Source organism: Cygnus olor, chromosome 15 (assembly GCF_009769625.2).
Source record: "Cygnus olor isolate bCygOlo1 chromosome 15, bCygOlo1.pri.v2, whole genome shotgun sequence".
Taxonomy (NCBI): domain Eukaryota; kingdom Metazoa; phylum Chordata; class Aves; order Anseriformes; family Anatidae; genus Cygnus; species Cygnus olor.
Genome location: NC_049183.1, coordinates 5733700 through 5761267, shown reverse-complemented (window position 1 = coordinate 5761267; position 27568 = coordinate 5733700). Strand labels below are relative to the sequence as shown.

The window sequence follows — 27568 nt, the reverse complement described above, 5'->3', positions numbered from 1 at the left end:
TGCTTGCATTTGTGGAGCAAGGTTCGGAGTGTTCATCTGGCTGGGAAAAAGATCAGGAGGCAAGCACAGAGGCAGAGGTTCGCTGCTGGCTCTCTCTCAGGCACCTGGGGACTCCCATCTTCCTCAGGCCCAAGAGACAAGACTCCATGTTCTGCTGCTACTGTGGTCTTTGAACCAAAGATAAAACCACAGTAAGTAACGTGGAAATAGGTGGAGGGAAGGTTGGATCCCTGGAGAGCTGAGTACACCAGGTAGAGCCATTAAATAAAAAGCTCTCTCTGCTCTGGCAGCCTTGTTACCAGCCATCTCTGCCCAGCCCCAGCTCATTGCCCACCCGTGGGTGCTCAGCCCTGCCCCATGTTTCTCGCGCCCCAGCAAACGCTGGTCTAGTGCTACGCCTCCTCTGCCGAGTCCTTTCGCTGAGCTCTCTGGCAAGGTGGCCGGCTTTAACGCGAAGACTGTCAGTCTTCTGGGGACCTTCTGGGCAAATTCAGCTCCTTTGGGGAAGACTTCTCAGCCCAGCAGGCCTCTTGTTCCCATCTGCCCCATTGAGGCAGACTTAACAAATGCACGTGCATCTCGTGCAGACGTCGCAGTCGTGGCACCAACAGTCCCTGTGTCACCTCCAGGTGGTGTTAATGCAGCGTGGCGTGCAGCTGGCTGGCCAGCCACCTCTGGCTGCTGATGGCAGGGTGAGCCCGTCCCACGCAGAGCCTTTCCCTCCACAAGAGCCTGGTGCAAGTCCTCCTCCCAGCCATCACTCACACAGATTGTGAGACAGAACACCTCTGAGATCTCTGTCCCCTTCCAAACCAGGCTGGAAGTGTCCAGTAAGTTTAAAAGTAGTTTGAGGTCTGGCGCTGCATGCTCTGCTTCCCCAGGCTGGTGATATCCCTGCCCCAGCCCTTCCCCTTCTCTAAGCTACGTTTACACAGCGATAAGAGATTGTGCTGGAGGCGGGGAGGCAAGGACAGGTTGCCTACCCGGACCTCACGCAGCAGTTGGTGTCAGGACTGTGCGTACCCTGCAAGCCTCTGCTCCCCAGCGCCGTTCCGCCTGGACAGAGACTGCTCGGGCTTTGTGGCGGCACTGCGTGATTGCTGAAGAGAAGCTCAAGAAATCACGTGCCCTGAGCCCCCGGGGCTCAGCGTGACCAAAAAGCCTGCTCTGCTCCTGCAGCTAAGTAGGCCATTTTCCTGCACTCCAGGCGCACTTCTGTCGTGCTTATTAGCCACGTACAGCCTTGAAACAAATGAAAATTAAAAGGATCCACCCCCAGCACTTGGGGAATTCGATCTGAAAAAAAACTGTGAGAAATGGGATCACGGGGAGCTGCACAGCCCCTTTCCCTGACCCTGGGGGACTCACACGTCAGGAGGTGATGCTCCTGTGACCAGCAGCAGTCAGCCCAGGGAGGCCATGTCCCGTCTGGAGACACCCCTGGCCCAGTCGGCTGTCACACCAGCACATGGGACTGCAACAGCATTAGGCCATGTAATAAACCAGGGCCTGGCACAACAATCACCCAGTACCTCACCCCCTTCCAGAGCGCCCCACCATGGTGGCTTGCTCTTTGTGAGCCCCCATCTTGCAGACACCCCAGGACAGTGCCTCAGTTTCCCACCCATGGCACTGCCGCGTCCCCCAGACACACCAGCCACATCGCAGAAATGGGGCAGCACCTGGGGATTTTTGAGAGACGCTGCAGCCCTGTCTTCAATCCCAATTTTAAAGCCCAGCTAATTAGTCTCGGTGTAACAAACTAGCACGCCCTGCACAGAGCAGGGGAAAGCATCATCCTCTGATATTTCCAAAATGCCAGGATTCCATAAATAACCTCACCAGCCTTTCCTCCCAGAGCTCCCCACTCCTCTCCGGAGAGCTGACAGCCCGGAGCACCGTGGGCCCTGCAGGAATCAATCCCGTCGTCCTGCCATCAGCTCCGGCAAACGGAGCCGCAGCTCGCCCGGTGTTTTCCTGCAAACTGCCACAAGGCAGCCAGGATTAACTAATCAGCACTGAGGAGCAAATTAATGACTGCTAGAACTAGGAGAAAGGCAGATTTGATCTGAGATTGCCAGCTTTGCAGCTGGCTCCTACTTGCAAACAATTCATTTAGATTATGAAAGCAAGAAATTGAGTACAAAACCCCCTAGATTGTTTGCTTCCTAGAGAAAGAAAAGAAAAGAAATGGAATTTAGATTAAAAATTATGCAGAATAGTATTAATTCCCCACCCTCTCGTGCCTCCCCTCTTGCTGGAAAACCAGAGCTAATCAGAATTTAGCATTGTTCTGCTGCCAGTGTCAGAGCTGCCTCAATGGAGGAGAGAGAAAATACAGTAGGTGGCAGTTGGTGTTAACTCCTTAGGGGCCTGCGATGAGGAAGACGGGAACGCAGCGCCCTGTGCCCATCTCCCGTTTCCCCAGCGTGCCCCATCCCTGTCGTCACCTCCCCGCGATACGCGGCTGCCTCGGGGTATGGAGCAGCTCCACACCCCCCAGCACCATCGGGTGCCTGCGCGCTGTCTCCTTCTGTCGTGCTTATTCGTCCCGAGAAGCCGATGTCCCCAGACTGAGCTCGGTTTGTGACGGTGGCTTTTGGGGATACCGGCAAAGGGACGGGGCTGCGCAGTGGGTGCGCGCACCCGCGAACAACAGCGAGCTGCACGCCGAGGGCTCGGGAGCTCTCGTGGGAGCCCTTTGCTGCAGCACAGAGCAAGTCGGCATGCTGAGGGGAGCGGAGGTGCTGGGCGTGTGTCCGCCAGGGTGGGCGCAGGCAGCAGAGAGCCGCGCTCGTGTCACGGGTTTCTAGCTTGTGGCGTCCCCCTCAGCCCCGAGCCGAGGCGGCCATGTCTCCACGCTGACCTCTTCTCAGCCACCATGTGCAGGTTTGGCAGCTGCTCAGGGGCTTTGCAAAGTGACCAGACTGATTCTTCTGCCCCCCAAAGTAAAATGACAAGGGAGAACCCAAATTAAAATGAATAACCTCAGAATAAAGGTTGCAGACATTTCACTTGGGTGTCCCCTCTCCATCCTACTTCAGCTGAACAAAGCAGGATTGAAAACATGTGACACCTGGAACTGAGGCAACCCCTTAAAACAAACGTGTGGATTCGGTTTGGGCCAGAATGACTTCCTTTTATTTAACATTTACTTTTATTCACCCAAATAGTTTCTGCTCCAGCCCTGTGCACGTGAGCCCTGCAGAGCACCCGGCAGGTCTCCCATCACTGCTCAGACAGCGTGCGGGGACTTGCTGCCCTCCCCATGGGTGGCATCAGCACAGCTGAGCAATTGGGCACCGGTCTCAGCTCCGGAGGCCCACAACCAGCTCCGGAGGTGGGCTGGGGGCTGCTGCGCGGCCGTGCCAGGGCTCTGCTGCTTGCAGCAGCATCTTGCTATTTTAGGTTGCCCTTGCTACTGGCTTCACATTCCATTATCAGCAGATGTGGCCCCGGGGGCGTGCTGGGCATGACACTGCCTTCGCTTGCTGCCTGCATCCTCCCTTCTGCTGCGGCTGCTCCTGCGGGCAGCAGAAGAAAGACGGGGGGGGACCTGTGCGGCGCTGGGGGCGGCACAGCCACAGCCCTGCTCCCCCCACGGCCTTGGGGCCGGGTGCTGGGGTGAACTGGAGGTTTAAGCCTCCCCCGGTGAATCACCGCCATGGGATTTACGGGGCAGAACGGGGAGGCAGGCAGAGCCCGTGGGTCAACCCGTGGGCTCCTGCGGCTGCAGACCCCCTGCCCTGCCCTACTTGGCTCTGCAGCGAGGGGAGGCCTGGGCTGGTCCCTGCGTGCGTGGTGTGACAGCGGCAGCGTGTCCTGCTCGGGCTGTGCTGTGGGGAGCGTGTTTGTCCCCGTCCCCATCCCGGGATGGGACCAGCACCGCCACACCGGGCAGGCAGTGTCCCCTCTTGATCTCCTCTGCCCGGGGCCTGTTGCAGCGGGAGCTGCTGATTAATTGGCACTTGGCAATTCCCCGTGGCCAAGGGGCTGGAGGAGCACAAAGGGCGATTTGTCTGCAAGGCTGCAAGCTTTGATAAAGCAGGGCCGGGGATGACTCAGATGTGGGTAATTAAAGTGTTTGAAGCGGCGGATGGCTCGGGCAGAAATACCAGCTCCAGGCTCTTTCAACTGCTGGAACTGGGTCACGCAGGAGCCTGGCGCTGGCGTGGCCGCGAGCCAACGGCACCGCCGGTTGCCCTTGTGCCGGAGGGCGGCCGGCTTGTCCCTGCTCTGGGGCTGTGCCGGCTGCTCTGCGGGCAGCGGGCGGGTCCGGGGGTTCTGCACCCCAACGGTGTGCCTGACGTCGGCCTTGTTCCAGCGGGAGCCTCCTGAGACTGAGACCCCGGGGGATGGCGGGCTCTTGCCTCTAGCGAGATCAGCAAGTTTCCATCGCTGCCAGTCGTGATCCTCCTGTGGCCCCAAGGGGCCTGCATGCAGCCGATGCAGGCTGGAGCCCGGAGCCCTCCTCCCCTGGGAGCCCTCGTCCCCTGTGAAGCACAGCGTGAGGCCACTGGGGAGCTCCCGGCCGCTCAGCTACCGCTGCCTTCTGCGGGGGCGCAGCCGCCCTCGTGTCTCACCTGCAGCCTTTAATCCTGACGTTTCCTTCCCGTGCGGTACCTTCAGGGCTACAAGACAGCCAACAGCCATCTTACGCATGTTGCAGACGTGTTCGGGGTGCCTTTAAACCCCCGGGATGTTACAGAGGGCTTAGAGCCGGACTCCGCTAGCCATCGATTCACTGTTTATTAAAGCCCCCATTAATCTCCTATTAACGCTCTTCGAACGCGACCTTTCTGGAGGTGCCGCAGCAGCTGAGGCGTGGGGCTTAGCTTCTCCCAGCCCGGCGCCGCCGACGCCAGCGAGGGTTTCACTCGGGTCGTGGCCGTGCCGAGCACTTCGATGCCGTGCCGTGGCCGCCAAGGTGAGAGCCGCCCACGGGGCTCTGGGCGGCCGGGGGCAGCGGCAGCCCCCCGCTGCCTCCTCCTGCCCCAAGACCCATGTCTGCGGGACAGAGCCCACCAACAGCCCCGTGCCTGCATCTGCCATCCCCTGCATCTGCCATCCTCGCCCCATCTCCCGGCCTCGCCCCATCTCCCGCCGAGGCCGGGCTGCAGCAGTCGCCATGGCAACGCGGGAGGCCTGCGGAGCCTGGAGCGAGGCGTTCAGGCAGGGGAGGGTGCGGTGCCGGGGGTGCTCCCTCGTCCCTGGGCCTCGTCATTGCACCCCAAAATCCTGGCCAGCTCCCCCGTCCCCAAAGCTGACAAACCACCCGTTTTTCAGTCCAAAAATGCTGGCCTTTGTACCTTTTAGTGGAAAAATGTTAAAACCTGTGTCGATGTAACCCCGTCAGAGATGCCAACAGCCTCCTGCCCTCCTCTGTCCCGCGCCAAAATCCTCCCCACAGACTGAGGCTGGAGGGAACGCGGTCAGAGCCTGGCAGTTTGGGGATGCCTGGGGGGCTGCTACCACTGGGGACGGGACGGGACGGGACGGGATGGGATGGGATGGGATGGGGACGGGGGTGGGGACGGGAATGGGGATGAGGTGGGGATGGGACGGGACGGGATGGGTTGGGGATGCAGCTCTCCCCTCCCTTTTCCTTTGTCCCAATGTGACTCCATGTGTCACATGGGGTCACCTCTCCCCACCTGCCATGAGCTGTGGCCCTCCTGGAACACCCCAAACATCCCACGTGGCAGGGGCTGGATTTTTGCCCACCTCGGGACAGGTTTCCTTGCTTGGCTCAGGCAGCTTGTCCCCGCCAGGGCCCTCTGCAGCCATCAGGCTTTGGGTGACATTCGCCCATCACCTCCTGACGGCTGGAAGCGCTGAGCAGCGCGGAGCAGGACAGGCAGCATGGCTCCAAGATGTCCCGCAGCGCCGGGGCAGGGGCACCGGAGCCACCACGCACCGGGGACTCATCAATAACCCGTGGTGGGGGGCTCAAATCCACACCATCGTGAGTCACGTTTCCTCCCAGCACCCAGCTCCTCGGCTCAGTGCCGACACTATTTTTGGAACCTATCAGCCATGAGGAGCGCGGTTAACGAATAAGCTCGCCACACCGGCCTCGCGTCTCCCCGACGTCTCCGAACGGCTCCAGCAGCGCCTCCCCGGGCTCGCGGTGCCCCGTCCCCGGTGGTGCTGCAGTGGTGGGGACGGATCCTGCGCAACGGCAGCCCCCGAGCAGCGTCCGCGTGAATCAGCCGGGAGCTGAGGTGGCGGCGTGGTAGCAAAATATTTCCTTTTAAAGGGCTTGTTTGGGGTTCTGTTTTTTTTGGTTTGTTTTTTTTTTTTTCTTTTTTTTTTGGCTTGCTGCAGAGCCTCACGCCGACTTGGCGTTGATCAGTTGTGCTCCAAATGAGCAGATCATTCACAGTTATTTTTACTCGCAACCTCCAGTATTTCAGGTGGGCCTGCAGCGGCTCACTTCGTATCCCCACGCAAAAACTGGCCAAATTAGGTTCCAGGAATGGATGAGGTGAGAGGAGGGCAGCCTTCGCTGGGTGCCTGGGGCAGGAGCCTCCAAAAGGCTGCAAGGTGCTGGTGTGGCAGGGCCAGGTCCGTGTGGCCCTGCTGCTGGCAGCAGGCTCGCTATGAACCCGCCCGTATTTTTCTCGTCCATCACCTGGGGACTGCCCCAGGCCGGCAGCCTCGGGGAGCTTTGGCACCAGGAGTGGGGGGGGGGGGCTTCCCCCGGCCCCGTTCCACCCAGGGGTTGCTCCGAGAGGCCAGGAGCAGACCCGAGGGGCTGTGGCAGCGCCCGGCCACCCACAGCCCCCATCCTCACAGCACCGGGCTAAAATTATCCGCCTGGCTTGGCATTAACCAAACGGCTCAGCCCAACGGAACCCGAGCGGGCCACTGCGGGGACATCAAACCGCAGCTTTGCCTTTTCTGTCTGTGATAGGGAGGGGAGGGTCCTTTCAGCCACAGCCTGGCGACAAAGACATTGATTTCCTAGACCTTTCGGTGTGGCCAAATCTATATTTTTAGCTGGAGGAAAAAAAAAAAAAAAGAACAAATCACGTGTCCAAGAAATGCTTTCCCTGCCCTGATGCGAAGCAGGCTGGAAGCAGGAGATGAAAGCCTTCACCGCCGGAGCCAGCAGATGTGCAGGGCTCGCCGCCTGCTCCCCGTGTCCCCAGCGCGGGCGCTGTGCCACCAGCCTGTCCCCTGCGCCCCGGCCCCTCCAGGTGCCAGCCCTGCTCCCGAGGGGCCGGGTGCCCGCGCGTCCCCCCAGTGTCCCCATGGCCGTTCACCTTTCGGGAGGGCGCTGCCTTCGTCTCCCCTTCCCTGCCACCTCCTCCTCCTCGCTCTCCCCCACCCTGTTCTCATTTCCCCAAGAAGACTTTAATGAAATCTGCCCTTAATTAAATCCACATTCATTTGCATAATTACCAGGAAATTGAAATTAGCCTGCCGACGTGGCTGGAATACGTTTGGCTGCGAGGCGGCCGTGCCCGCTCGGCAGCTGCCCCCGTCCCTGCTCCCAGCCCCACCCCCAGGGGGACCACGCTGTCCCTGCCATCACTTCGGCTTTATTTAAAAAAAAAAAAAAAAGAAAGTCTTCACCGCCATTCAGAATGTTGTTGTTTTTTTGTTTTTTTTTTTGCTTTTATAACTATATATTTAGTCGTTTTTTATGTTTTTAGTTGCTTTTTTTTTTTTTCCTTTTCAACAGTGACAAACTGAGGTAACGTCTGTGACACTACAGCCTCTCCTACGGGAAGAAGGTCCAAAACCCGACAGCCGAGGGAAGTCGAAATTAAAAACCTGACAAACCGACCGAGGTGGCGACCCGGTGCCCGCCCCGCGAGGGACGCCCCGGGGAGCCCTGGGTTCCTTACCTACATTATTGCACGAAAGATCGAGGACATCGAGGGACCTAAGGCAAAAAGGAGAAAAAAACCGCGCCTAACATCTCTAAATCTGTGCGATGCTACTTCTAAAACCGGACCTGGGCCCCTGCGGGCGGGCAGGGCGGGGGGGACGGGGGCAGCGGCACCGATGGCAGGCTGCGGCGGGGGCACAGGGGGAACGTGGTGGGACCCCCGCCTGCCTGGCGGCTGCTGTGTAAACTGCTGCTGCTTCGGGGTAGCGTGATAGCCCTTTGTGCGGTAGTTCGGGGTCCAGAGGGGATGGGGGTGCTGGGGGCCCCTCAGGGTGCCCCCCTCCCCCCCCCCCCGTGCCCATGGGTCCTGCAGCAGCACCAGCGAAGCCCTGCTGGGGGGGGGGGGGGGGGGCAGTGGGGACGGGGGCGGGGATCATCTGCCCCCGTGTCCTCGGCGTGAAGGGGCCACCGTGGCTCCTGCCACCGCCCTGCCTCACTGCGGGCAGACCCCGCTGTGCTGGGGACAGGGTGGCAGCAAGGAGGGGTGACGGGGACCCTATGCAGGACCCTGGGGAGGTGGCTCGAAGGTGTGTGTCTGCTGCCCCCCCCCCTCAGCTCCCTCCTGGCCATGCAGGAGCCACCAGGCCAGCCCCGGAGATGTGCCACCGCATTCCTAGTCCCTGGGTAGGAAAAGGCTGCAAAGCCCCACAGAGCATCACGGATCCTGGCCCTTTGTCCACCCCCCCCCACCCCACACACCCCCCCAGCCGCAGCTCCCCAGCCCCAGCAGGGAGGGGACCGGTCCCTCCGGCCATCGCCACCCCACGCCGGGGCAGGGAGTACAGGGTGACACACAGTGACACTTGCTACATCAATGGCTGCCGGCGCACGGCGGCGGGTGCGCAGCACCTCCTGCGGCATGGAGCCAGCCGGGGGGGGGCCTCCTCCATCACCGGCCTCCTCGCCGCCTCCCGGTCCCCCCGGCGGGGCAGGGACCGGTGGGAGGTGTCAGCTCGCCACCCCAAAGGCCTCTTCCATGGCGTGGGGTCATTGGCCTTCCTGGGGCCGGGCATGGTGGGGGTCCCAGCGCAGCCCCCCGTCTCGTTATTATTATTATTATTATTGGGGGACCCCTCCCCATGCCACTGCAGGGGGGGTCCTGGAGGGGGCAGCGCAGCTGCTGGGCAGGGGACGGTGGCACCGGCGTCCTCCCCAGCTCCTGCCACCTGGGTGGGACAGCGGGGCCAGCATCCTCGGCGCTACCGAGCGCAACCAGTTTTGTCCTTTTCCTCTTGTTTTTTTCTTTTTGTTGTTGGTTTCATTTTTGTTTTTTTGCTTCGGGAGGAACGGCTCCCGGTCCTGCTGCCGCCACCGCCAGCAGCCCCTTGCCCGTCCTGTCCCCGGGCTGGAGCCGCTGGGAAAGGAGCCGCGCGCCGCCCCGGCGCCCTCAGACGCAGATCTCTATTGCTGTGGCCAGGACCATCTGCCCTTTGCCTTTGTCCTGCCGTCCGTCTGTCCTGCTGGCCGGCCCAGGCGAGGCCACGCTCGGCTCGGGGCCGGCGAGCCGGGGCCCGCTGCCGTCGGTCAGGATGGTCCTCTTGAGCGGCGCGGGCGTGCAGGAGCCGGCCGCCTCGTGGCGGTGCGCCCCGGCCGGCAGCTTGTCCCCGGCGTGCTTGCGGGAGCGGTAGGAGGGCCGGCGGCGCACCTCGGCCATCAGGTCGTACTTGATGAAGTAGAAGACCTCCTTGACGGGGCAGCGCTTCTCCGGGTCGAGGGCCAGCAGGCGCTGGAACATGCGCAGCGCGCTGTCCGTGAAGCGCCGCCACTGCGAGGGCAGCCCCGCCAGCCGCCCCTTCTGCCACCGCACAAACTCCTCGAAGAAGGTGTCGGAGGCAGCCGCCGCCTCCCAGGGGAAGTTGCCGGTGAGGACGCAGAAGATGAGCACCCCGAAGGCCCAGACGTCGATGCTGGTGTCCACGGCGAAGCCCTCGGCCCGGCCAGCTTGGCACACCTCGGGCGCCGTGTAGGGGATGGTGCCGCTGATGCGCTTGACCCGGCAGCCCACCTTGCGGGTCATGCCGAAGTCGGCCAGTTTGACGCGGCGGCAGTCGCGGTCAAAGAGCAGCACATTCTCCGGCTTGATGTCCCGGTGCACCAGGCTCTTGCTGTGCATGTAGTCCAGCGCCAGGCCCAGCTGCTGCACGCAGCGCTTCACCATGTCCTCGGGGAGCCCCACCTGCGGGTGTGGGACATGGTCACCCCCTGCCACCCCATCCAGCCCGACCGTAGACCCCCTGGTGCCAGCTGCTGCTCCGTTTGCTCTGCAACCAGGGTTTTACTCGGGGTACTCTCGGTGTCTCCCATCTCGCTCCGCAGGGCTTCTCCACTTTTTGCTTCCCTTTCTCCACCCTTCCTCCTCTTTCCCTGCCCCTTCTGCTCCAGGGAAGGAGGGATGCCCAAAGCAGGACCAAGCCAGTGGGGGCCCCAGGCCACCATTTATGGGACCCAGGCCACCCAGGGTATGGGTGATGAGTCTGGCAATGGGTCCCAGGACACCCAGGGGAAAGGTTATGAGTCCCAGGACACCCAGGGGATGGGCGATGGGCCCCTGCTTTTAGGTGCTGCACTACTTAGGTGTTGGCACTCTGCTGCCAGCGGGACTGCCCCAGGTGGAGATGCCTGGTCCCCACATGTGGGGCGCCAAACAGCTCCACAGGCACCGGGAGCCCCACCTTGCACCCTAGCAAAGTGTGAGTCGGGTTGGTGGCTTTGCCCAGCATCCTGGGGACACCGAGCCCTCGCGTCCCCCACTCCAGCACCCCTCTATGGCTCCCACCTGCGGGGGGATGATGTCGAAGAGGTCCCCGCCCGGGGCGTACTCCTGAGCAAAGACGTAGCAGTCCTCAGTCTCGAAGACCACGTCAAAGACCTTGATGATGAAGGGGCTGGAGGAGAGCGTGTTGGTGATGCTGAACTCCCGCAGGAAGTTCTTCAGCTTCGTCTTGCTCTTGTTGACAAACTTCAGGGCCATCTTGGTGCCTGCGACGGGCAGAGGGCTGGCTGAGCGCGGGGCATGGCCATCATGGGTGCATGCCCAGGTACCGCGCTCCCGAGCTCAGCCGCGCATGGGTGCTTCCCCGTGCTCGCTGCCCGCCCCGCTCCCCTCACCTGTGCTTTTGTGGGACACCAGGTCCACCTTGCCGTAGGTGCCCTTGCCGAGCTCGCGGATGAGGTCGTAGTGCTTGTTGATGTCGGTGCCCGAGAGGGTGCGGATGGCCAGGGACTGCATGTCTTCGGTGATGAGCGGCACCCCGCAGCAGGCCAGCTTGCGCGACGGCTCCTGCTCAATCGACCCGGCACTCATGGCTGTGCTGCAAGGCAGAGGCATGTCACGGCTTTGGCCCGCGAGGACGGTGGGAGCCAGCCCTGTCCCCTAACCCCGCTCTGCCCACGCAGAGCATCCCTCGAGAGCCCAGCACACCTGGGGCTGCCCCAGGACCCCAAAAAGCACCCACAACCATCAGAGCCTCCACACGGCGCAACAGGAGCTGAGCTCCCACTCACCACCAGGCTGCAGCCAAACCACCCTCTGAGCATCTTCAGCGAGCGCTGCCCTCCTTCATCCCCAAAATCACAAACCCGGCGCCGCTCCCCGACCGGCCCTGGGGGAGCGCAGCGACAGCGCCCGGCTGCCGGCTCGCCCCAGCCCGCGGACGCTGGGCACCCCGGGACAGTCGCAGAGAGGGGACCTCGGCGGATGGAGCTGGCTGCGTTTTGTTTTGTAGCAGATTGACAAAAATCATGGGATAGCAGCTGAGCAGGCGCGGGTATATATTTAGATTTTTAATGCGGCAAAAAAAAAAAAAAAAAAAAAAAATAACACTCAAAATTAATTCTAGCGCCTCCGGGACAAGCGGCATCCCTGGGTCCCAGGACCGGGGCTGAGCCTTGTGCCATGGCCCCACAGAGGCTGTGGGGGAGCAACGGAGCTGACGGAGTGGAGGTGGATGAAGGGCATCAAGGAGCAAACCTGGGTAGGGAGAGGGGAGCGGAGACGCACGGGGACGGTCCTGGCCCAGCCCTGCCCGATGCACGGGGACCAGCTTGTCCGCCGAGGCTGAACCCGATCTCCAAACTCGCTCTTGTTTCTTTAAACTATGGCCGTGCTGCCTCTCATCCCAGTTTTTCTTTTTTTTCTTTCCTGGGAAGTTGGGCAAAAAATAGAAAAGGAACTTAAACATCATGATGTTCCAAAAATGTAACGGCTTGACTCATAAGATCTCCAAAGCAGCTCATCTCCATAGTGCTTTATTGGCCTTGTGGAAGAGGAGCACCATCTCAGTGTCTGGTTGCTGGAGGTGGAGGTGGGTTAGTGCAGAAGCTAAATGGATGCAGCAGGACTAAAAACAGCTCGCAATATTCTACAAGAAGAATTATGTCTGCGCTTGAATTTACAGTCCTGCTTGTCAATGTCTGTTAATTAACCTGTGTTGAAATACAATTATTCAAGTCAGCAAAGTTTTTTTTTATTTAAAAAAAAAAAAAGCCTGTGGGATAGGAGATGAAGGACTGCCTATTGCTGAGCAGCTCTCCAAGTCAAGGACTGCTTGCTTTTCCTTAATCTGGGTTTCGGTCCCCTCCTGCCTGATGGGTTTTTGAGGCTGTGCTGCAGAAAGCTCCCTCCTGACCTGCAACAGAGACGTGGCCCTCAGAAACGGGTGTCCCCAGGGAGGGACGCGTCCCTGAGGAAGGGGTGTCCCTGGGGATGGGGCTGCTGCTTGCAACGCTCCCAGCTCGGCCGCTGTCCTCCCCGAAGTGCCGGCAGGTTGGAAGGGAACACAGAGCCACTGCCATTCCCGGGAAAATCCAGCAGCGGCGGCGGCCGAAACACCAACACGCCCGGGGAAAAAAAAAAAAAAAAAAAGGAAACGCAGAAGTTTTCATTAAAAATTGAAATGCTTTGAAAACATGCTGGTTTCTATGTAAACAGCAAAGGCAGCAGCGAGGACAGGGACGAGGACGCTTCCATCTGGCTCTGCGCAGTCACGAGGACCGTGGGTCACCCGTCCCTGGGCTGAATTTTGGGGTGCTGCTGGGGAAGGAGCTCTGCCCCGCGGGGGGAACGCCGGCATCCTGCCGTGCCCGAGCAGACACCACCACGGCACGAGACCAGGGGTGACACCCAAGGGGCAGCAAAGCCACCGCCGGGTGCCACCAGTCCCCACTGCCCGCCGCAGGCAGCTTGCGCCGTCATCTGCGTGTCCTGAACCGTTTCTCCTACTATTCAGACTAAAATTGTTCTGTGTTTAAGCTTGAGAACCATTTATCTCATTGAGCGAGGAGGATAATCCACCCACCGCTTCCTCGCTCCATGGCATGTATTTATAGGCAGGCGCTCGTCTCCCGGCGGCAGCTGTCTCTCCTCTCCTCTCCTCTCCTCTCCTCTCCTCTCCTCTCCTCTCCTCTCCTCTCCTCTCCTCTCCTCTCCTCTCCTCTCCTCTCCTCTCCTCTCCTCTCCTCTCCCTGAGCCTCCCCTGCTCCACGGTCCCCAGCACCCGCACCCGGTCCCCATCGCCCGCCGGGTCCCCGGTGCCACCCGCTGCAGGCGTGAGGCTGCACGAGCCACTCGGCCGTGTGCCGAGCCCTGGGCGCATCGGCTCTGCCAATAAGTAATTGGCAACTCATTAAGAGCTCATTGAGAGGAGCAGGAGCAGGGAGAGGCGGCTGCCGGAGCGGTGGCTGCTTGGAAATGGAGAGAGGAAGGGATAAAAAAAAGCCCTCCGGCCACATCGGAGAGGGACAGGTCAGAAAACCAGCCCGGCTTTAAACAGAGGAGCAGGGTTTGGTGCTGGGGGTTTGGGAAGAAGCCCACGGAGCAGGGCTCGGGGCTCTGCAGGACACACATTTCCCTTTTAGTAAGGAATGCAAAGCGCCTGGCAGCAGGCAGGCATCCCCGCGTCCCAGCTGGAGGAAACTGAGGCACAAAGCAAGGAAGCGACTTCCCGCGGCCACACAATGCGCCAGGGGCCAGGATTGGCCCCGGGTGTCCCGGTTCTGCTCCCACGGTGAGCGGGGTCCCCCTGGCACCAAGCAGGCACCGGCCCTCGCTCCCCATCCAGGTGTGGGGATGGGGGGACCAGGGCTCTGACACAGCCCCGGGGCGGGATGAGGTCTCCCCTCCTGGCCCGCATCCTGCGAGGAGCTCTGCACGCTGCTCTGCACCCGTTTAAGCACCAGGAGCCCTTCCTGGGCCCATTTTGGGGGGAAGGATGCTACGGGATGAGCTGGCAGCTGACCCACCGCGTGCTGCACCGTGACTTTGCTGGAGGAGTCGCTGCAGGACACTCGGGGACGATTCGCACAGCACATCTGGATGCTCGCCCTGCAGCTCAGCCTCAGGCATCGAGGGCAAGCTGAGAAAACCGCGGCCCTACCGGCAGCGAGGAGCAAGGGGACAGCAGAGCTCACCTGTGCCCGGCGCAGCCCCACCAGGGCCGTCCCACCTACCGACGTCCCCACGTCCCGCACCGCCCTGGCAATGCCCACGCCGCGGCCGGCTGCAGCCAGGGCCAAGCCGCAGGCTCTCGGCGTGCCGCTCCATTTCCAGCCTCCGCCGCCTCTCGGCTCCGTTCTCATCTGACCCCATTATGGGAACATGTCAGCTCCTCGCGGCTCGTCGGGGCCGTGGGGACCGGCGCCAGGCAGAGCAGCGTTATTAGCTGTGTTTCCCATGGGCGTCAGGACACCGGCATCCGGGGACACCGGCAAGGGCACCTTTGCCTAACGAGGCCGACGTCTCCGCGGGAGGGCATTGTGCAGGGGAGGGCATTGTGCAGAGCTCAGGGTGTTTTTGCCAGGGTCAGTGGTGTTGCAGGGCAAGACCCACCTGGGTGCAGCCAGAAGGCCATGAAAACATCCATGTCCCAGCTAGTGACCCCGCTCCGGTCCCTCCTTGTTCCTGCGCAGGGAACAGGGGGAATCGCTGCCGTTTTGGGGTTTCTGAAACCCCAAAAGCTGGCCCAAAAGGCAGCAGGCAGCAGCTGGGCGTGGCCGCCCAACACCAGCACACGCACAAGTGATGCCACGGCCATAAGTGCGCACGGGGAGAGGGCGTCTTCGCCAGGACCCACAATGGGGCTGCCCAAAGCTGCAGCATTTTGGGAGCTGCCCAGCATCCCGCAACCCGGGAGGCGCAACCAGCACCCAGAGGGCAATGGACGGGACAACAGCTCCTTGTCCTCTCGTTTCTCACGGAACGAGACCTGACCCCTCGCAGCGGTGACCTGAAGCGCTTTGGAAAGCACCGGGAGGTGCTCAAGCGCCACATGCCATAAGTCTCAGCCAGTGCCACATTGCCCTGATCTCCACCAAAGCAACAGTGACATCCCAAGTTCCTGGGTCCGTGACACTTCTCTGCACGATGGCACCGTGTCCCCAGCTGGCCGGATTTCCTCACACCTCCATTCCCAGGCCGGGGCAGAGTGCCCGGCAGCAGCCCTGAAACAGGGATCGGCTTTGGCAGAGCCGATGAGCACCCCGCAGCGTGCACGATCACGGCACGCAGGAGCTGCCTTCCTCCTCCCGGTGGAGACGTCTCAGCTGTGGGGCAGGGGCAGGCCCCGCTTTGCCCATCGGCAGCACCCCTGCAGCGGGAGCCATCTCCCACCCCAGACCACAATGAGCTCCTTCAGCCCTTGGTCCCAGTGACTCAGGTTGCACAGGCGGCCTCGAGAAATTTTGGGGAGAGCACATCGCCAACAGCCCCGCTCTGTCCGACAGCGCCTGCAGCCCTCCCGAGGGACCGGCAGCGCACCGGGGAGCCTCGGTGCCCCCCACGCTGCTCTCCTGGAGCTTCCGGGAGGATTTTTCCCTGCCCTTGTCACCCAGCTCAGCACTTGACACAGCACCGCTTCCGTACAGCGCGGCCCGACGACAGGACCTTGGCTGCCTTTCAGCGCGCTGGCTTCCCAGGATTTTTCCTGCTGAAGGGGATTGCTTTGTTAGGACCTCAGCTCCTTCTGCCTCCGGCTCCTCCCGCCTTCTCCCAGACTTGCCGCTGGCACCGGGGATTTATGATTACTTCATTGTTTGATTGGTTTCATCAGCCTGTCAGCATCTCCCTCCCAAAACTCTTCCACCAGTGCCGGCAGCACCGCGCCTTCGGGATCTGCAAAGACAAACGCCGCGAGCGGCACCTGCCTGGTCCCCGCGGGGCTGGGCCGGCCACGGCCTCGTCCCTTCCCGCCCTCAGGGGCAGTGTCCCTGCCACCTCGGTGCCAAAACCAGCGCCACGGCCGCTCCAGGGGGGCTGCGTCCCCACGGAGGGGCTGCGTCCCCATGCTGGACCCTCACAGGCCGGTGCCGCCCGTGGCCCAGTCACCCCAGCGCCCCGGGTGCCACCGCTAGGGACAAGTCCTCGCCGAGGTGGGGTCACCAAACCCCTCGGCTGCGCCCCGAAATGGCCCAGCCCTTCGGGGAAGGGCAGAGCGAGGCCGTTGGAGCCGCAGCGAGCCGGGATGCTGCCGGTTGGCGGGCTCGGCACCGCCGGTCGAGGCTTCGCCTCCTGGCACCCGGCACCGGGCACCCAACGCTCGCCGGCCCCAGGGTGGGTGGCGGTGGGGCGCGCTCCCCTCGCCCACCGCTGCCAGGGCGATGCTGTGGGGGCTCGGGGCTGCCCCCGGAGCCCTTGCCCACTGCTCACCGCCGTCCCCGCTCCGCTGTGGGGTCGCTGCCCCCAGCCGCTCCCCCAGCCCCGCTCTCAGCACGGCGCCGCCGCATCGCCCCCAGCCTCCCGAATCGCCCCTCGTGTCCTCGAGCTGTCCCCGCGTGTCGCTGGGCGGCGAGGACGGAGCCCCCCCGACCCCCCCAGTCCCCCCTCGCCCTCCCCACGCCTCCCCAGCCCCTCTCGGCCACAAAACTCCGCTCAAGTCGGGCTCACGCCGCTTCCGTCTCCGGCCCCGGCAGCCGCAGGGCTGGGGCCGCACCGGGCGGGGGCTGCGGCGCAGGTGGCGGCGGGGACCGGGCGGGGACCGGGGGGCTCCGGGGGGGGGGGGGGGGGGCCGGTGCGGGGCTGTGGGGTGCGACCCTCGGCACGGGCTGGGAGCGGGGGGGCTGTCCCCGACCCCCCCAAACACACACACGCAGCCGGGGGGGAGCGGGGGGCAGCGCCTGGCCCGCGGGTTTCTTTTGATATATTTTTTTTTTCATAATTATCCCTTTTATCGGGATCCTCTCGAAATGGCGCTTCCCCAACACCCCCCCCCCCCCCCCCCTTTCCCCTTCCCCTTCCCCTCCACATCGCCGTGCAGACAAAAGGGCCGCTCCGCCGCCCGCACAAAGGCGAGCACCGCCGCTCCTCCCTTCCCCTCCGCCGCACCGGGGCCGGCCCCGAACCGCACCGGGGCCAGCGCGGAGCCTTACCGGGGCCCGAACCCCGCCGTCCTCGGCGGCACACGCAGCCTCCGCCGTCAGCCCCCCGCGCGGGGCCGCGCCGCCGGGCTCATCCCGCCGCTGCCGGCGGGAGCGGGAGCGGAACCGGAGCCGGGAGCGGCGCCCCCCCCCACCCCCCGCTCTATCGCCGGAGCCCCCCCCGGCAGGGCAGCGCCGCCGCCGCCCCGCCCCCGGCCCCGCCTCCGCGATCCACGCGGGGAGCGCGGCACGAGTGGGGGCGCGCCCCCCGCCCACGCGTGTCCCGGTCCCCCCCCCCCCCCCAAAAATCCCCCGGCCGTGTCCCGTCGCCGCCGGGCACCGGGCTGGGGATCCCGGCGTGGGTGAGCCCGCATCGGTCCGGTGCCCCCGGGCTGGGTGCTGAGGGTGGGAGAAGCGTTTTGGGGGAGAAAACGCCCGGAATGGGCAACGCTGCGGGAGATGGGGCGGCACGGCGGGGACCTCGGGGACCTCGGGGACCTCGGGGACCTCGGGGACGGGTGGCAGGACGGGGACCCCACGCTGGGTGGAAGGGGCCTCGCCGGTGCCACTGCGCGAACGGGACCCGCGCTCGCCCAAAGCGCCGTGGCCTCCCGCCCTCCGCACCCAGCTGCCCCCCGGGGCTGTCCCCCGCGTCCCCTCCCGGTGCCACCCCAGCTGCAGCCGCTCCCCGGGTTCGGAGCTGCACCTCGGATCCCTGCGCCTGTCCCTATTTATAGCCGCGGGCTGTTTCTAGGTCAGACACGGGGAGCGGTGCCGGAGAGCAGTGCCAGGGGAACCTGCGTGGGGACAGTGGCCGGGGACCCAGGACACGTCGCCCGCCCCAGGTGACATCGGGGGACCGGCACCCGGGGACGGGGAGCGCTGCGGGTGCTGCTGTTTGCAGCCCCTTTGGGCACAGCGGGTTTGGGTGAGCGCACGGCGTGTCCTGCAGTGAGCTGCGGGGAAAGTGCCCGTTCCGTGAGGCTCCGTGGGGCTCCGTGGGGCTCCGTGGGGCTGGGTGGCCCCTGCCCATCGGACGCTGGGTGTGCAGCTGCAGACCGCGCCCCAGCACGTGGCGGGCCGGCGGTCACGCACAGATCGAATAATAACAGCAATAACAGTAACACCGGCTACTGTTTGCATAAAGCTCACGGTCTTCAAAGCATTTAAAGAATATTAATAACTAATTATGATCAGCGAGATGGAAGGAGCCGGATCCAACACGTTTGTCACCCAGCACAGTCCCAGACCGTGCCAAAGCCCCGAGTGCCCCCGGGATTTCCGCCAGCGGCTCCGGGGGGGACGTCCCAGCTTGTGCCGGGGGATGCACGCGGGCAGAGCGGGCAGCGGGGAAATGACCCAGAAAAGGCAAAAGGCGAATTGCGGCTCCCCAGGAATGGCTTCCCACATCGCCACGAGCACCACGAGGGTTCGGAGAGCCAAGGACGAGCTGGGGACACGCAGGTCCCTGCTGGAGCTGCAGTTCGGATCGCAGCTGTGTGCGTGCCACAGAGCGGCGGACCAGCTCGGGGACACGTCCCCAAATTTGGGGTAAGCAGCTGTGAACGCACCCCACTGCTTGAGAAAGGCTGGGTTTTGAGCATCTCCCCCCTGCAAGCCAAGAGAGAAGTATTGCAGAAGCAGAAAGCCTGAGATGTTTCTAAAAGCCCGGTCCCCTCCAAACTCAGCGAGGTCGCTCATCCCCTCGCCACCTCTCGGTGCCGCGAGCCGTGAGCAGCTCAGCCAAAAACGAAGGCGCCGCCGCCGCGAGCGGTGCTGCCGGAGGGCAGAGCTGGTGGCCGCGGCCGGCGGGCACGGAGCCGCTGTCACGGAGCCGCTGTCACACCTTGGTGCCAGAGCTGAAACCTGCCTGGAGCTGATGGCGGGGATGCTGGGAAGGAGCAGGCGGGAGGGAAGGAGGGAGGCAGGGAGGAAGGCAGGGAGGGAGGCAGCCGCGCAGGAGCGGAGCACGCCGGGAGCCGCAGCGGGAGCAGCCGGGGATGCGCTCGGCCCCCAGGGAGGTGCCTCCCCTCCCGGCTGCTTTTGGAGATTTTTTTCCCCCATCGAGCTCCCAGACCTGCTCTGCCCTGGTGGGAGCTGCCAAGCCTTCGCTCCGCCTCTCGCTCGGCGACCTTCGCTGCCCGCGGGTCATCGTCATAGCGTGTGGCCGCTGCTGCTCGCCCACCCGGGGGTACACGACCCACGGGGGGCCAGGGGGGTCCCAAGGGGAAGCGGAGCCGGTGGGAGCCGGTGATCCCTCCGTGCGATGCTCCCCTGTGCCCAGACCAGATTCCTGGCTGCTGCTCCCAAGGTCAGGGAGGAGACGCAGCCCAGGGCACCGCAGGGCACCGCAGGGCGCAGGCTGCGGCTCTGGTGGGGAAGGGCCGAGCGGCTGCCGGCGGCCGTCAGAGCGCTGCCTCCCCTCCCGCAGGCCCCCCAGGCTCCGTCCCCTGCTCCTGGGGGACAGGGGAGCAGGGGAGGCCCCAAGCCGGCCGGGCAGGGGGCCCAGCCTCCTGCCTGCTGCCTCCCTCGGCACAGGCTGGGTGCCCGAGGCCGCAGGGGCCGCTTGCAGGCAGCTCGGGAGTAGCGTTAACTCTGGAGCGTAATGATGGCTGTTGAGTTACTGGTTTGAGAAGAAATATAACGGCTTTCTTTTGGGGGTGTTTCTTCTGAAACGAAGCAGAAGGGGTTTCTTTGGGGGTGCAAGGGGGTCACGGCACCGTGCTGCTCCCCCTGGTCTGGGTGCAGAGCCGCAGGCAGCGTCTGCAGCGTTTCCCATCCCGTTCACATCCAGGGCCAGTTCAAAGCCAGCAGCGGGAGCGAGATGGGGGCATGGGGACAGCCCGGCCCGGCACGGCCCGGCACGGCGCTCCCGCCGCCTCCGCTCGCAGCCCGTTCTGCTGGCACCATCTAGCGAGGGCGAGGGGACCGGCAGCAGCCGCCAGCACCAGGTGCGGGTGGCCCGGTGGCCCGGTGGCCCGGTGGCCCGGTGGCCCGGTGGCGGAGCAGGGCGCAGGCGGTGCCAGCACCTCTCCCCGTCCCCTGTCCCCCAGCCCGCTCGGGGATGTCACCTCCCTGCGCCATCCCGGCTCCGGGTGCGGGCGGCGCAGCGGGACGGGAGCCAGGGGTGCTCGGGGACCAACGCGGGGCCCCGCCGCCAGCCCCGGTGCCCCGCGTCACCGCGTCGCCCCAGCCCCTGGACCACGACTCACGGAGATCGAGGCTCCAAAAAAAAACCAACAAAATGTGCTTTACCCACCAAAATACATCCTACAGCTTCCGGCGTGCTGGCGGGAAGGACGGACACCTTGCAGTGCGCCCAGGCTGCCACGTGCCCACCGGGGACAAGCCACAGCCCGGCTCACAGCCCTGCCTGGCCCCTGGGACCCGGACCCGGACCCTGGCGGGTGCTCCTGCCACGGCAGGAGGAACAGCCAGGGGTGGACGGAGGGGGCTTTGCCCCGGGGACGGTGGCACAGGACAGCAGCCGGCAGTGGCCCGGTGCCACAGAGGAGCAGCTGGGCTCGGCATGTGCCGGCGTTCACACCTCGCGTCCCTGCCGGCTGCCCGGCTAATTCAGGCGCCGTGCGTTTGCCTTGGCTGCCGCTCAGCAACGCGGGTGGGAGAGGTTTCGAGGCCAGAAAGCAGCGGGGAGGGAGGGAGCCGAGTGCTGGTGCTGCTGCAGAGAGGCCTTTGCGAGCTGGCGCTCGTGGCCCTCCTCGGGGACCATCACCTGCCCCCGCAGTCCCTGGGAGCAGGGTCCGGCCCCACTGAGAGGAGAGGGTGCAGGCAGGATGGTGCCAGGATGCCCTGTGTGCAGGGATGCCCTCTGTGCAGGGCAGCCGGCTGTCCCGCAGCTGGAGGTGGCCGAGCAGGAGCTGCCACACGGCTGCACGGGGACGAGTCCTGGGAGCACGTCAGTGCCACCCCCAAATCCAAGCCACCAGCCCGCTGCCCCCAGGGCTCCCCAGGCTGCCGGGGCACCCCTGCAGCAGGACACAGCCTCCGGCTCCTCCAGAGCTGCTGCGACCCGTTGGGATGCGGCAGGAGGTGCACCCCAGCCAGCAGTCCCACTCCCGTGGGCACAGCACGGCACGGCACGGCACGGCACCAGGGAGGGACACACACACACACCTCCAGCATCTTGGAGAGCTGCTGCCAGGGAAGCACATGCTGGATGTGCGCACGTGCTGGGCACGCAGCCTCTCCTGGCACGGCATGGCACAGAGCCGAGCCCCGGACCCCTCCAGCCGTGTCTGCACCAGGGCAGGCTCTGGCACAGGCTCTGCAGGTGGCTTTCCGCTGGCCACGGTCCCCAACCCGCCTCGGTGCCGTGTCCCCCCGCGGCATCCCCGTGGCACTGACCTGTGCAGGTGCAGGGGCTGCAGCTCCTCTTTCTGGAAGCAGACAAAGCAGAAGGAATCCATCACGCGAACGCACCCGGGCAAGGGGGAATCCAGGCCGGGCAGCGCCGGAGAAGCGTTGGCATCTTCCTCGCCCTCACCTGTGCCGTCGGTGGGGACTCACGTTCACCCGGCCAGGGCCATGGTGTCGGGGAGCCCCTCACACCGCTGGGCCGAGCGCTGGGGCCGGCCGCTCACCGCATGGGGAGGCAGCGCCGGGCCGGGCCGTGTCCCTCGTCACCCTCGCGCCGGAGCCAGCAGTGCCCGATGCCATCCCGGCACCCATCGCACACCGGTGCTCAGGGGCTGTGTGCGGGGACCTGGGGTGGCATCGCCCTGGCCGAGGGGTCCGGCAGGGCAGGATGAGGCCCCGGCCGAGCCCTCGCGGCACTTCAGAGGCCGGAGGACGCGGCCGCCCCACTCCGGCACCCAGCGCCCATGTGGCACCCAGGCGGCGGGCACAGCCCCGGTGCCCGTGGCCCCGCCACCGCCGCGTCCCCGCGGCAGCGTCCCCGGCGCAGGACTCGTGGCAGGCAGGCGGCCGGGCCAGGTGCCCCGCGTGCCCGCGGAGGAAAGTTGTGCCGGCGGCGAGCCGCGGCTCCGCGGGGCCGGTCTCACCGGCAGAGCCGCCGCTCGCTCTGGCAGCTCAGGCAGCGTGCGGGTATTAATAGCTCCAGAGCCATGCGGCGAGGCTGGGAATTAACTCCTCGGCTGCCGCCGCCGCCGGCCCTGCCCGGGCTCCGTGCTGGTGCCGTGGGGTTTGCCAGCACCGCGGCTGAGACCTGGCAAACTCAGCGCTGTGCTGGTGGTGCGAGGCAGGGCAGCCGTGGTGGTGTCCGGGAGCACCAGGCCCTCGTCCCAGCCCATGTCCCACCCCCTGGGGCAAAAGCAGAGGCCAGGTCCCTGCGAGAGGACGTGGGGAGGCTTCCCCAGCCTGGCCATCGGCTTCGTCATCTCTCGCCGTGAATTATTCAGTGCGCCGCTCCGGTTGCAGCGCATCTGCCCCAGCCACTCCCACCCTAATGGCAAAAATCGATGGATTTTAAAGTCTCATGGACAGAAAGCTCCTGGCCCTGCCACCGAGGGCTGTGCTGCGGGCAGGCTGCTCCTGTTCCGCCTGGCATCGGTGCCGGGGACCGTCCTCGGTGCAAACCTCCCCAGGACCAAACCCGGAGGGCGATTCATCCCTAACTCACAGCCGTCACCTTTGTCACCATGGAGGGACAGTTCCTGCAGGGCACGGCGTGCCCCAGCCCTGCCTGGGTGCAGGCGCCAGCATCCCGCAGGCATCGGGAGCCCCTCTCCACCCCGCGGGGTGCAGCGGGTGCCTCCTCCGCTGCCATTCCCCCAGGGCCCTGGCACCCACCCAGGCACCCACTCACCAGCTTGCTGCACAGAGCGACGAAAATGTTAAAATTTAATGTCTCGGCTAATGGGCTGAGCAGCGGAGAGGAGAAATGTGGAAAAAAAAGGGCCGCTCTCCCAAGGAAGGGAAGAGGAGAGCGTGTCCAGCCCTGGGGAGCCCCTAATGGCTTCTGGAGGGGCCGCGTGGTGCTGGGCTGATGGGACCCCTCTCTTTTATTAAAAACCATTAGCTCCTCGCAGCCCCCGTGGAGATGTGGGATGGAGCAGCCGGGCGCTGCTCTGCCTGGATCCAGGCTCCACCGTGGATGTCTCTGGCTGGGACCCAGCACGTGGAGCCCCGGCTGTGCTGTCCCCTGCACGTCCCCTCCCCAAAAGACGGGAGGCTGAGGACAGGGAGAGGTGCAGAAGGGCCGATCCGGATGTCTCTCTGCATTGCCCGTCTGGGCTTTTGAGGCCTAGGAAGAAAAGCAGGGGAAGGCACTGAAATTTGTGTAGGTTTAAAAAAAAAAAAAAAGCCACAGCCCCCAACTTTCTCCGAAGTCCATCCTTCGGCTGGAATAGAAGTGGCGCCTCTTATCACAGAGCAGCAAGGTGGAGGTGAAATAGCGTCACCTCTTCCAGACACCAGCCAAGGAGAACACGGCAGACAAAGCTCAATTCTTCCATGTATCCGCAAGCAGCTGTGGCTGGCACTGCACCCTGTGCCCTCACGAAGCCCCTGCTTCAGCAAATCCAACCCCTGGCCATGGAAACAAAACATTTGGGTCCGTGGGAAGGCGTAACAGTGCCTGCCTGCCACTGGCAGCCCAATACCTGCTGTCCCCTCCGTATCTTGTGGCAAGCACAGCAGCAGAAGAAAGCCGGGGAGGAGGCAGTGGCACACGAAATGATGGCCCTGCAAAGCCCAGCTGGAGCAGGGCCTTGCCTGCAAACCCCCCCCACGCCTGCTTGTCTGACCTCCCGTCATGTCTCAAACCCTTGAGCTTGTTTGGTCCCAGCCCCAGGAAGCAATTCCTAGGGATGTAACCTGCAAATAGCCCCAGGGGCTTTCCAGTGAGAGGAAACCCTCCGGCCTCGGGGCATCCTGGCTGTTTTGGAGGCGAGTGTCTTCTTTTTGGAGGGTCTTCTGGAGGAGGAGGAACCCGCGGTGGGGAGCACACCTTCCCCCAGAGCAGTGGGCTGTGGGTTTTAATTAATTACGCACGACCGTACTTTGAGGTTGTGGGCATGGGTATTTGCACTTAGAGCCTTTACCTGCCGTACATTTTAGAGCTTGCTAAATGAACAAACTGCTTATTGCCAAGCAGCTTACTGAGCAAAGGGACTGGTTGGGGTTCCCTACACAAAACTTTCCCTCGCGTTTCAAAGTTGCTCTATTGTACTTATAAAATACAGCTTAACCCTTTCAATGAAATTATCTTGGGTGGATGTGCAGGAAGACGCTCATTTACGCATCGCATTCAGAATGAGTTACAGCTCAGTTTGTGGTAGGAGCAATAAAACGGCAATAAGATGGAAACAGATACCCGGCTGGATTTGAAGAGAGGCGTAGACAGCTGCTGGATTGGAATTAGACTCAGACTCAGCCTGGAGGCAAAACCCAAACTCTGCAAAACTGGAATAAAGCAATTAACTGCAATGAATATTTGAGTGTGTGATTGAACAGGCTGGAACGAAGACTGGAGCTGTGCAGGATGCTTTGACAAAAGGGCTTCAAATCAAGTTCTAGTGCATTTCTGTGTATGTTTACAATAAAGATAACCGAGGGATAAACCATACAGTTAAGAACAATTTTCACAAATTCTGTTACCTTGGCCTCCCGAGGTAGCCATTTGGCTCCATGGTGTTTCCCTTTCTTCTGGTTTGTTTTTGTGGTTTTTTTTAGACATAAAGTTAGAAAAGTTTGATGGCTTTTCCCAACTTGGGCTGACTGGGACATAGTCGGAGCCTTACTGTCTCCCTCTTTAGGAAACAGAAGATGAAAAAGCCCCAAATTGAAACATAAGGGCTGCAGACAGCCAGTGGTTTCCCCGGCCAGGGCAGTGCAAGACCTTTTATTTCCACAGCTATTGAAGGCATGAGGATATTTTGTTGTCCTTGGAGCAGATGTTGCTAGAACAGGGACAAAAGCTTCTGGAGCTCAGAGCACACTGTCCCCCAAATCCTGTACTAAAATGTGCTGCATGCCCTTTGGATTTTTCAGGGGAAATAGGAACACAGGACAAAAGCTCCCTGTAAGGATCCAGCATTTTGGCACCTTGACAGAAGGCTAAAGCCGGCAGCTCTCGCCTCTGGGGCCTTCTGCCTCCAGCAAGAGCTGGCAAAAACTGTGCCAGGAGCAGAAGCCCAGCTCCAGCCTCCCAGGCTTTCCTCCAGCACTGGCAGAGCAGCTACACGCTCCTCCTCTCTGCTTTCTGGGTCCTGCTCCGTGCCCAGCTCAGTTTTCTTCTTTCTCTCAGTGCCCACCAGCTTGTTCAGTGCCGTCCGTGTGCCAAACCCCTCCCGCTTCTGGAGTCTCTTTTGTTAGGCAGAACAAAACCCAATGCTCCTGAAAATGCAGTGCGGGGAGAAGCAACTTCCACAGCATCAGGAGGCAAGGTGCAAGCGGAGCGGCGACGGCAGCGGCTTTGCATCAGGCAGGAGGCTCGCCCCGGTGTGAAAGGTGCATGCTGGAGCACATGTCAACAAACAACGTGCTAAAATAACAAACCACGATCATGAGATTATCCTTTTAATGGCCTCCATGGATACCTGTCCCCTGCCAGTGCAGCTGTGGTGGCCCAAAGTGACGATCAGTGGAGTAAGAGGCTCCAGCCTCCGTGAACACGCACGCAGGCACGTTGCTGGGCTCGGCCTCACCTTTCAGAGACGCTGGAGAGGCTTTGGAGACAGCGCAGTGCCTGGCACATAACAGCAACCAGAGTGATCTCCAGAGCAGCCCGACAATGTCAAAGCTGCAAATCTGTGTGATGAGATTTCACCCTGGGGCACGGACACGTGCTGCACATCTCGGTCTGGGAAGAGCTGCAGCACCTGAACCTCAGGCGAGGTTAGGGCTCAGGTCTCCAGCCCTTTATGCACGAGGGATTCACCCGCATTTAATGAGCCCTGCCACACAGGGCCCTGCGGTTTAAAGACAAGAATGGGGTTTCTACCAACAGGGAACGGCACGGGAATGCCCAGGATGAGGGGCTGCAGGGTCAGCACGCTGCTGAAAGGCAGCCACAATTAGAAGCACGGAAGTGGAAGAAATTGGACAGTGGAAAAAACACGGACTATTCAACCATAATCTTCTTGCTAAGCCTTGCAGTTAGTTACACTCCCCTAGAGGGTTTATTTCTCTCCCTCTCCTGTTGTGTTTAATCCTCTAATGTAACTGCAAGCATTTGCAATATCCTCATATGTATACAGCCCCCCTCTAAAGCCTATTAAGCCACCGGTTTCAGCGATCTCTTGTAACGGGAAATGCCACAGGAGGCTTTGGGAACCATAAGTGTTTTGATCTGTATTAACTTCGCTGTTTTTAGGCTCTGATTGGTCCTGGCTTCATTTTGAAAGGCAGTAATGATGGGCTGAATTTCCTGTTTTAACCGTGCCCCTCTTCTCGGTCTCCACATTGTGTCTTCTCTCCCAGCCCCTTCAGTCATTAGAAAACAGAGGGCGTCAAAGCGGATTGAACTAAACCCGCAGGGTTGGGATTGGTCTCTGATACCAGGCAACTGTTTGCGATTGCTGCTGATTAGGACCTGCGGTGTGAGGATTTTCCTTCCTTGTTCATTATTTAATTAGTTACACAGGCACGAAGCCAGTAAATGCAGATAGTGTTCTTGTATGCGTGTGCCTCCCTTGCAAGGTCCTTCGCTGAAGGCTCTCAGGGGAAGCAGCCACCTGGGGCGGCGACAGGGCCCCTGTACCCGGTGAAGAGCAGGATTGCTCTTCAAGAGCAGGGTGTGGGAGCGTCTGAGGTGTTTGGGCACCTGAGGCAGATCTCCACCATGACCTCCCGGGCCCGTGCCGCTGTGGTTATCGCACGGACCAGGCGGCCGGCAGCGGGTGTCTGTGTGCCCCACGCTGTGCCATGGGCGTGAGAAACGCTCTGTAGCCAGTAACACAGGCTCAGGCGAGGATCTCAGTGAAGTAGCGTTTTTATTCGCAATTGCAATGGCGGGCGTCCCAAAAGCAGGAGCGCGTCTACTAGTTCCATAACACAGTTTATATACTTGTGGGTTTTTTTTCCTCAACGACCGGGACTCTCCCCTTTCCCCATTGACTGGGTAATCCGGGTTCACAATCTACCCGCTGCTTCACAGACAACACGTGGCTTTCAGTTGCCGGCCTGTTATAAGCCAAATTTCTTTTGACTTTTTTACTCTTTGAGGCGGTGATGTTTCTTACACCATGATTTCCGCCTAATTGCTCTAAGGGTTCCGGTGGCCTGCATTTTACAAGGTCTCTGTTAAGCTTTCCCATCGCTGCAGGCACATCTCAGTACCGCATTCCTTCCCCCTAACCAACGTAACTCTGTGCAAAAACGACATTTTTATTCCCACAG

At 62.4% G+C, this 27568-nt stretch overlaps 2 protein-coding genes across 6 annotated transcripts in view; one reads left to right on the top strand and one right to left on the bottom strand.

Moving 5' to 3' along the window:
- Positions 1–7954, top strand: part of DNAAF8 (dynein axonemal assembly factor 8) — a 104878-nt gene extending 96924 nt beyond the window's left edge. Inside the window, exon 32 of one of the 2 annotated variants that reach the window (XM_040574218.1) lies at positions 7691–7954. The gene's annotated coding sequence lies outside the window, so the exon portion shown is untranslated. Of the gene's footprint in view, positions 1–21; positions 4935–7690 lie in introns of those variants that run through there. The other variant, XM_040574219.1, reaches the window with a different exon arrangement.
- Positions 7955–8022: 68 nt separating this feature from the next.
- Positions 8023–22231, bottom strand: SBK1 (SH3 domain binding kinase 1). Of its 4 annotated transcripts, none has more exons than XM_040574231.1 (4): positions 21614–22231; positions 11009–11211; positions 10677–10879; positions 8023–10076 (listed from the first exon to the last, which is right to left on the bottom strand). In XM_040574231.1, the coding sequence occupies exons 1-4, from the start codon at positions 21673–21675 to the stop codon at positions 9288–9290; spliced, it is 1257 nt and encodes a 418-aa protein (XP_040430165.1). In that variant the 5' UTR covers positions 21676–22231; the 3' UTR covers positions 8023–9287. The 4 variants fall into 4 exon arrangements, with proteins under 4 accessions (XP_040430165.1, XP_040430168.1, XP_040430167.1 ...); XM_040574234.1 differs by lacking the exon at positions 21614–22231 and adding an exon at positions 17261–17415 and having other exon boundaries at positions 8031–10076; positions 11009–11206; XM_040574233.1 differs by lacking the exon at positions 21614–22231 and adding an exon at positions 11871–13246 and having other exon boundaries at positions 8031–10076.
- Between the last annotated feature and the right edge of the window lie 5337 nt (positions 22232–27568).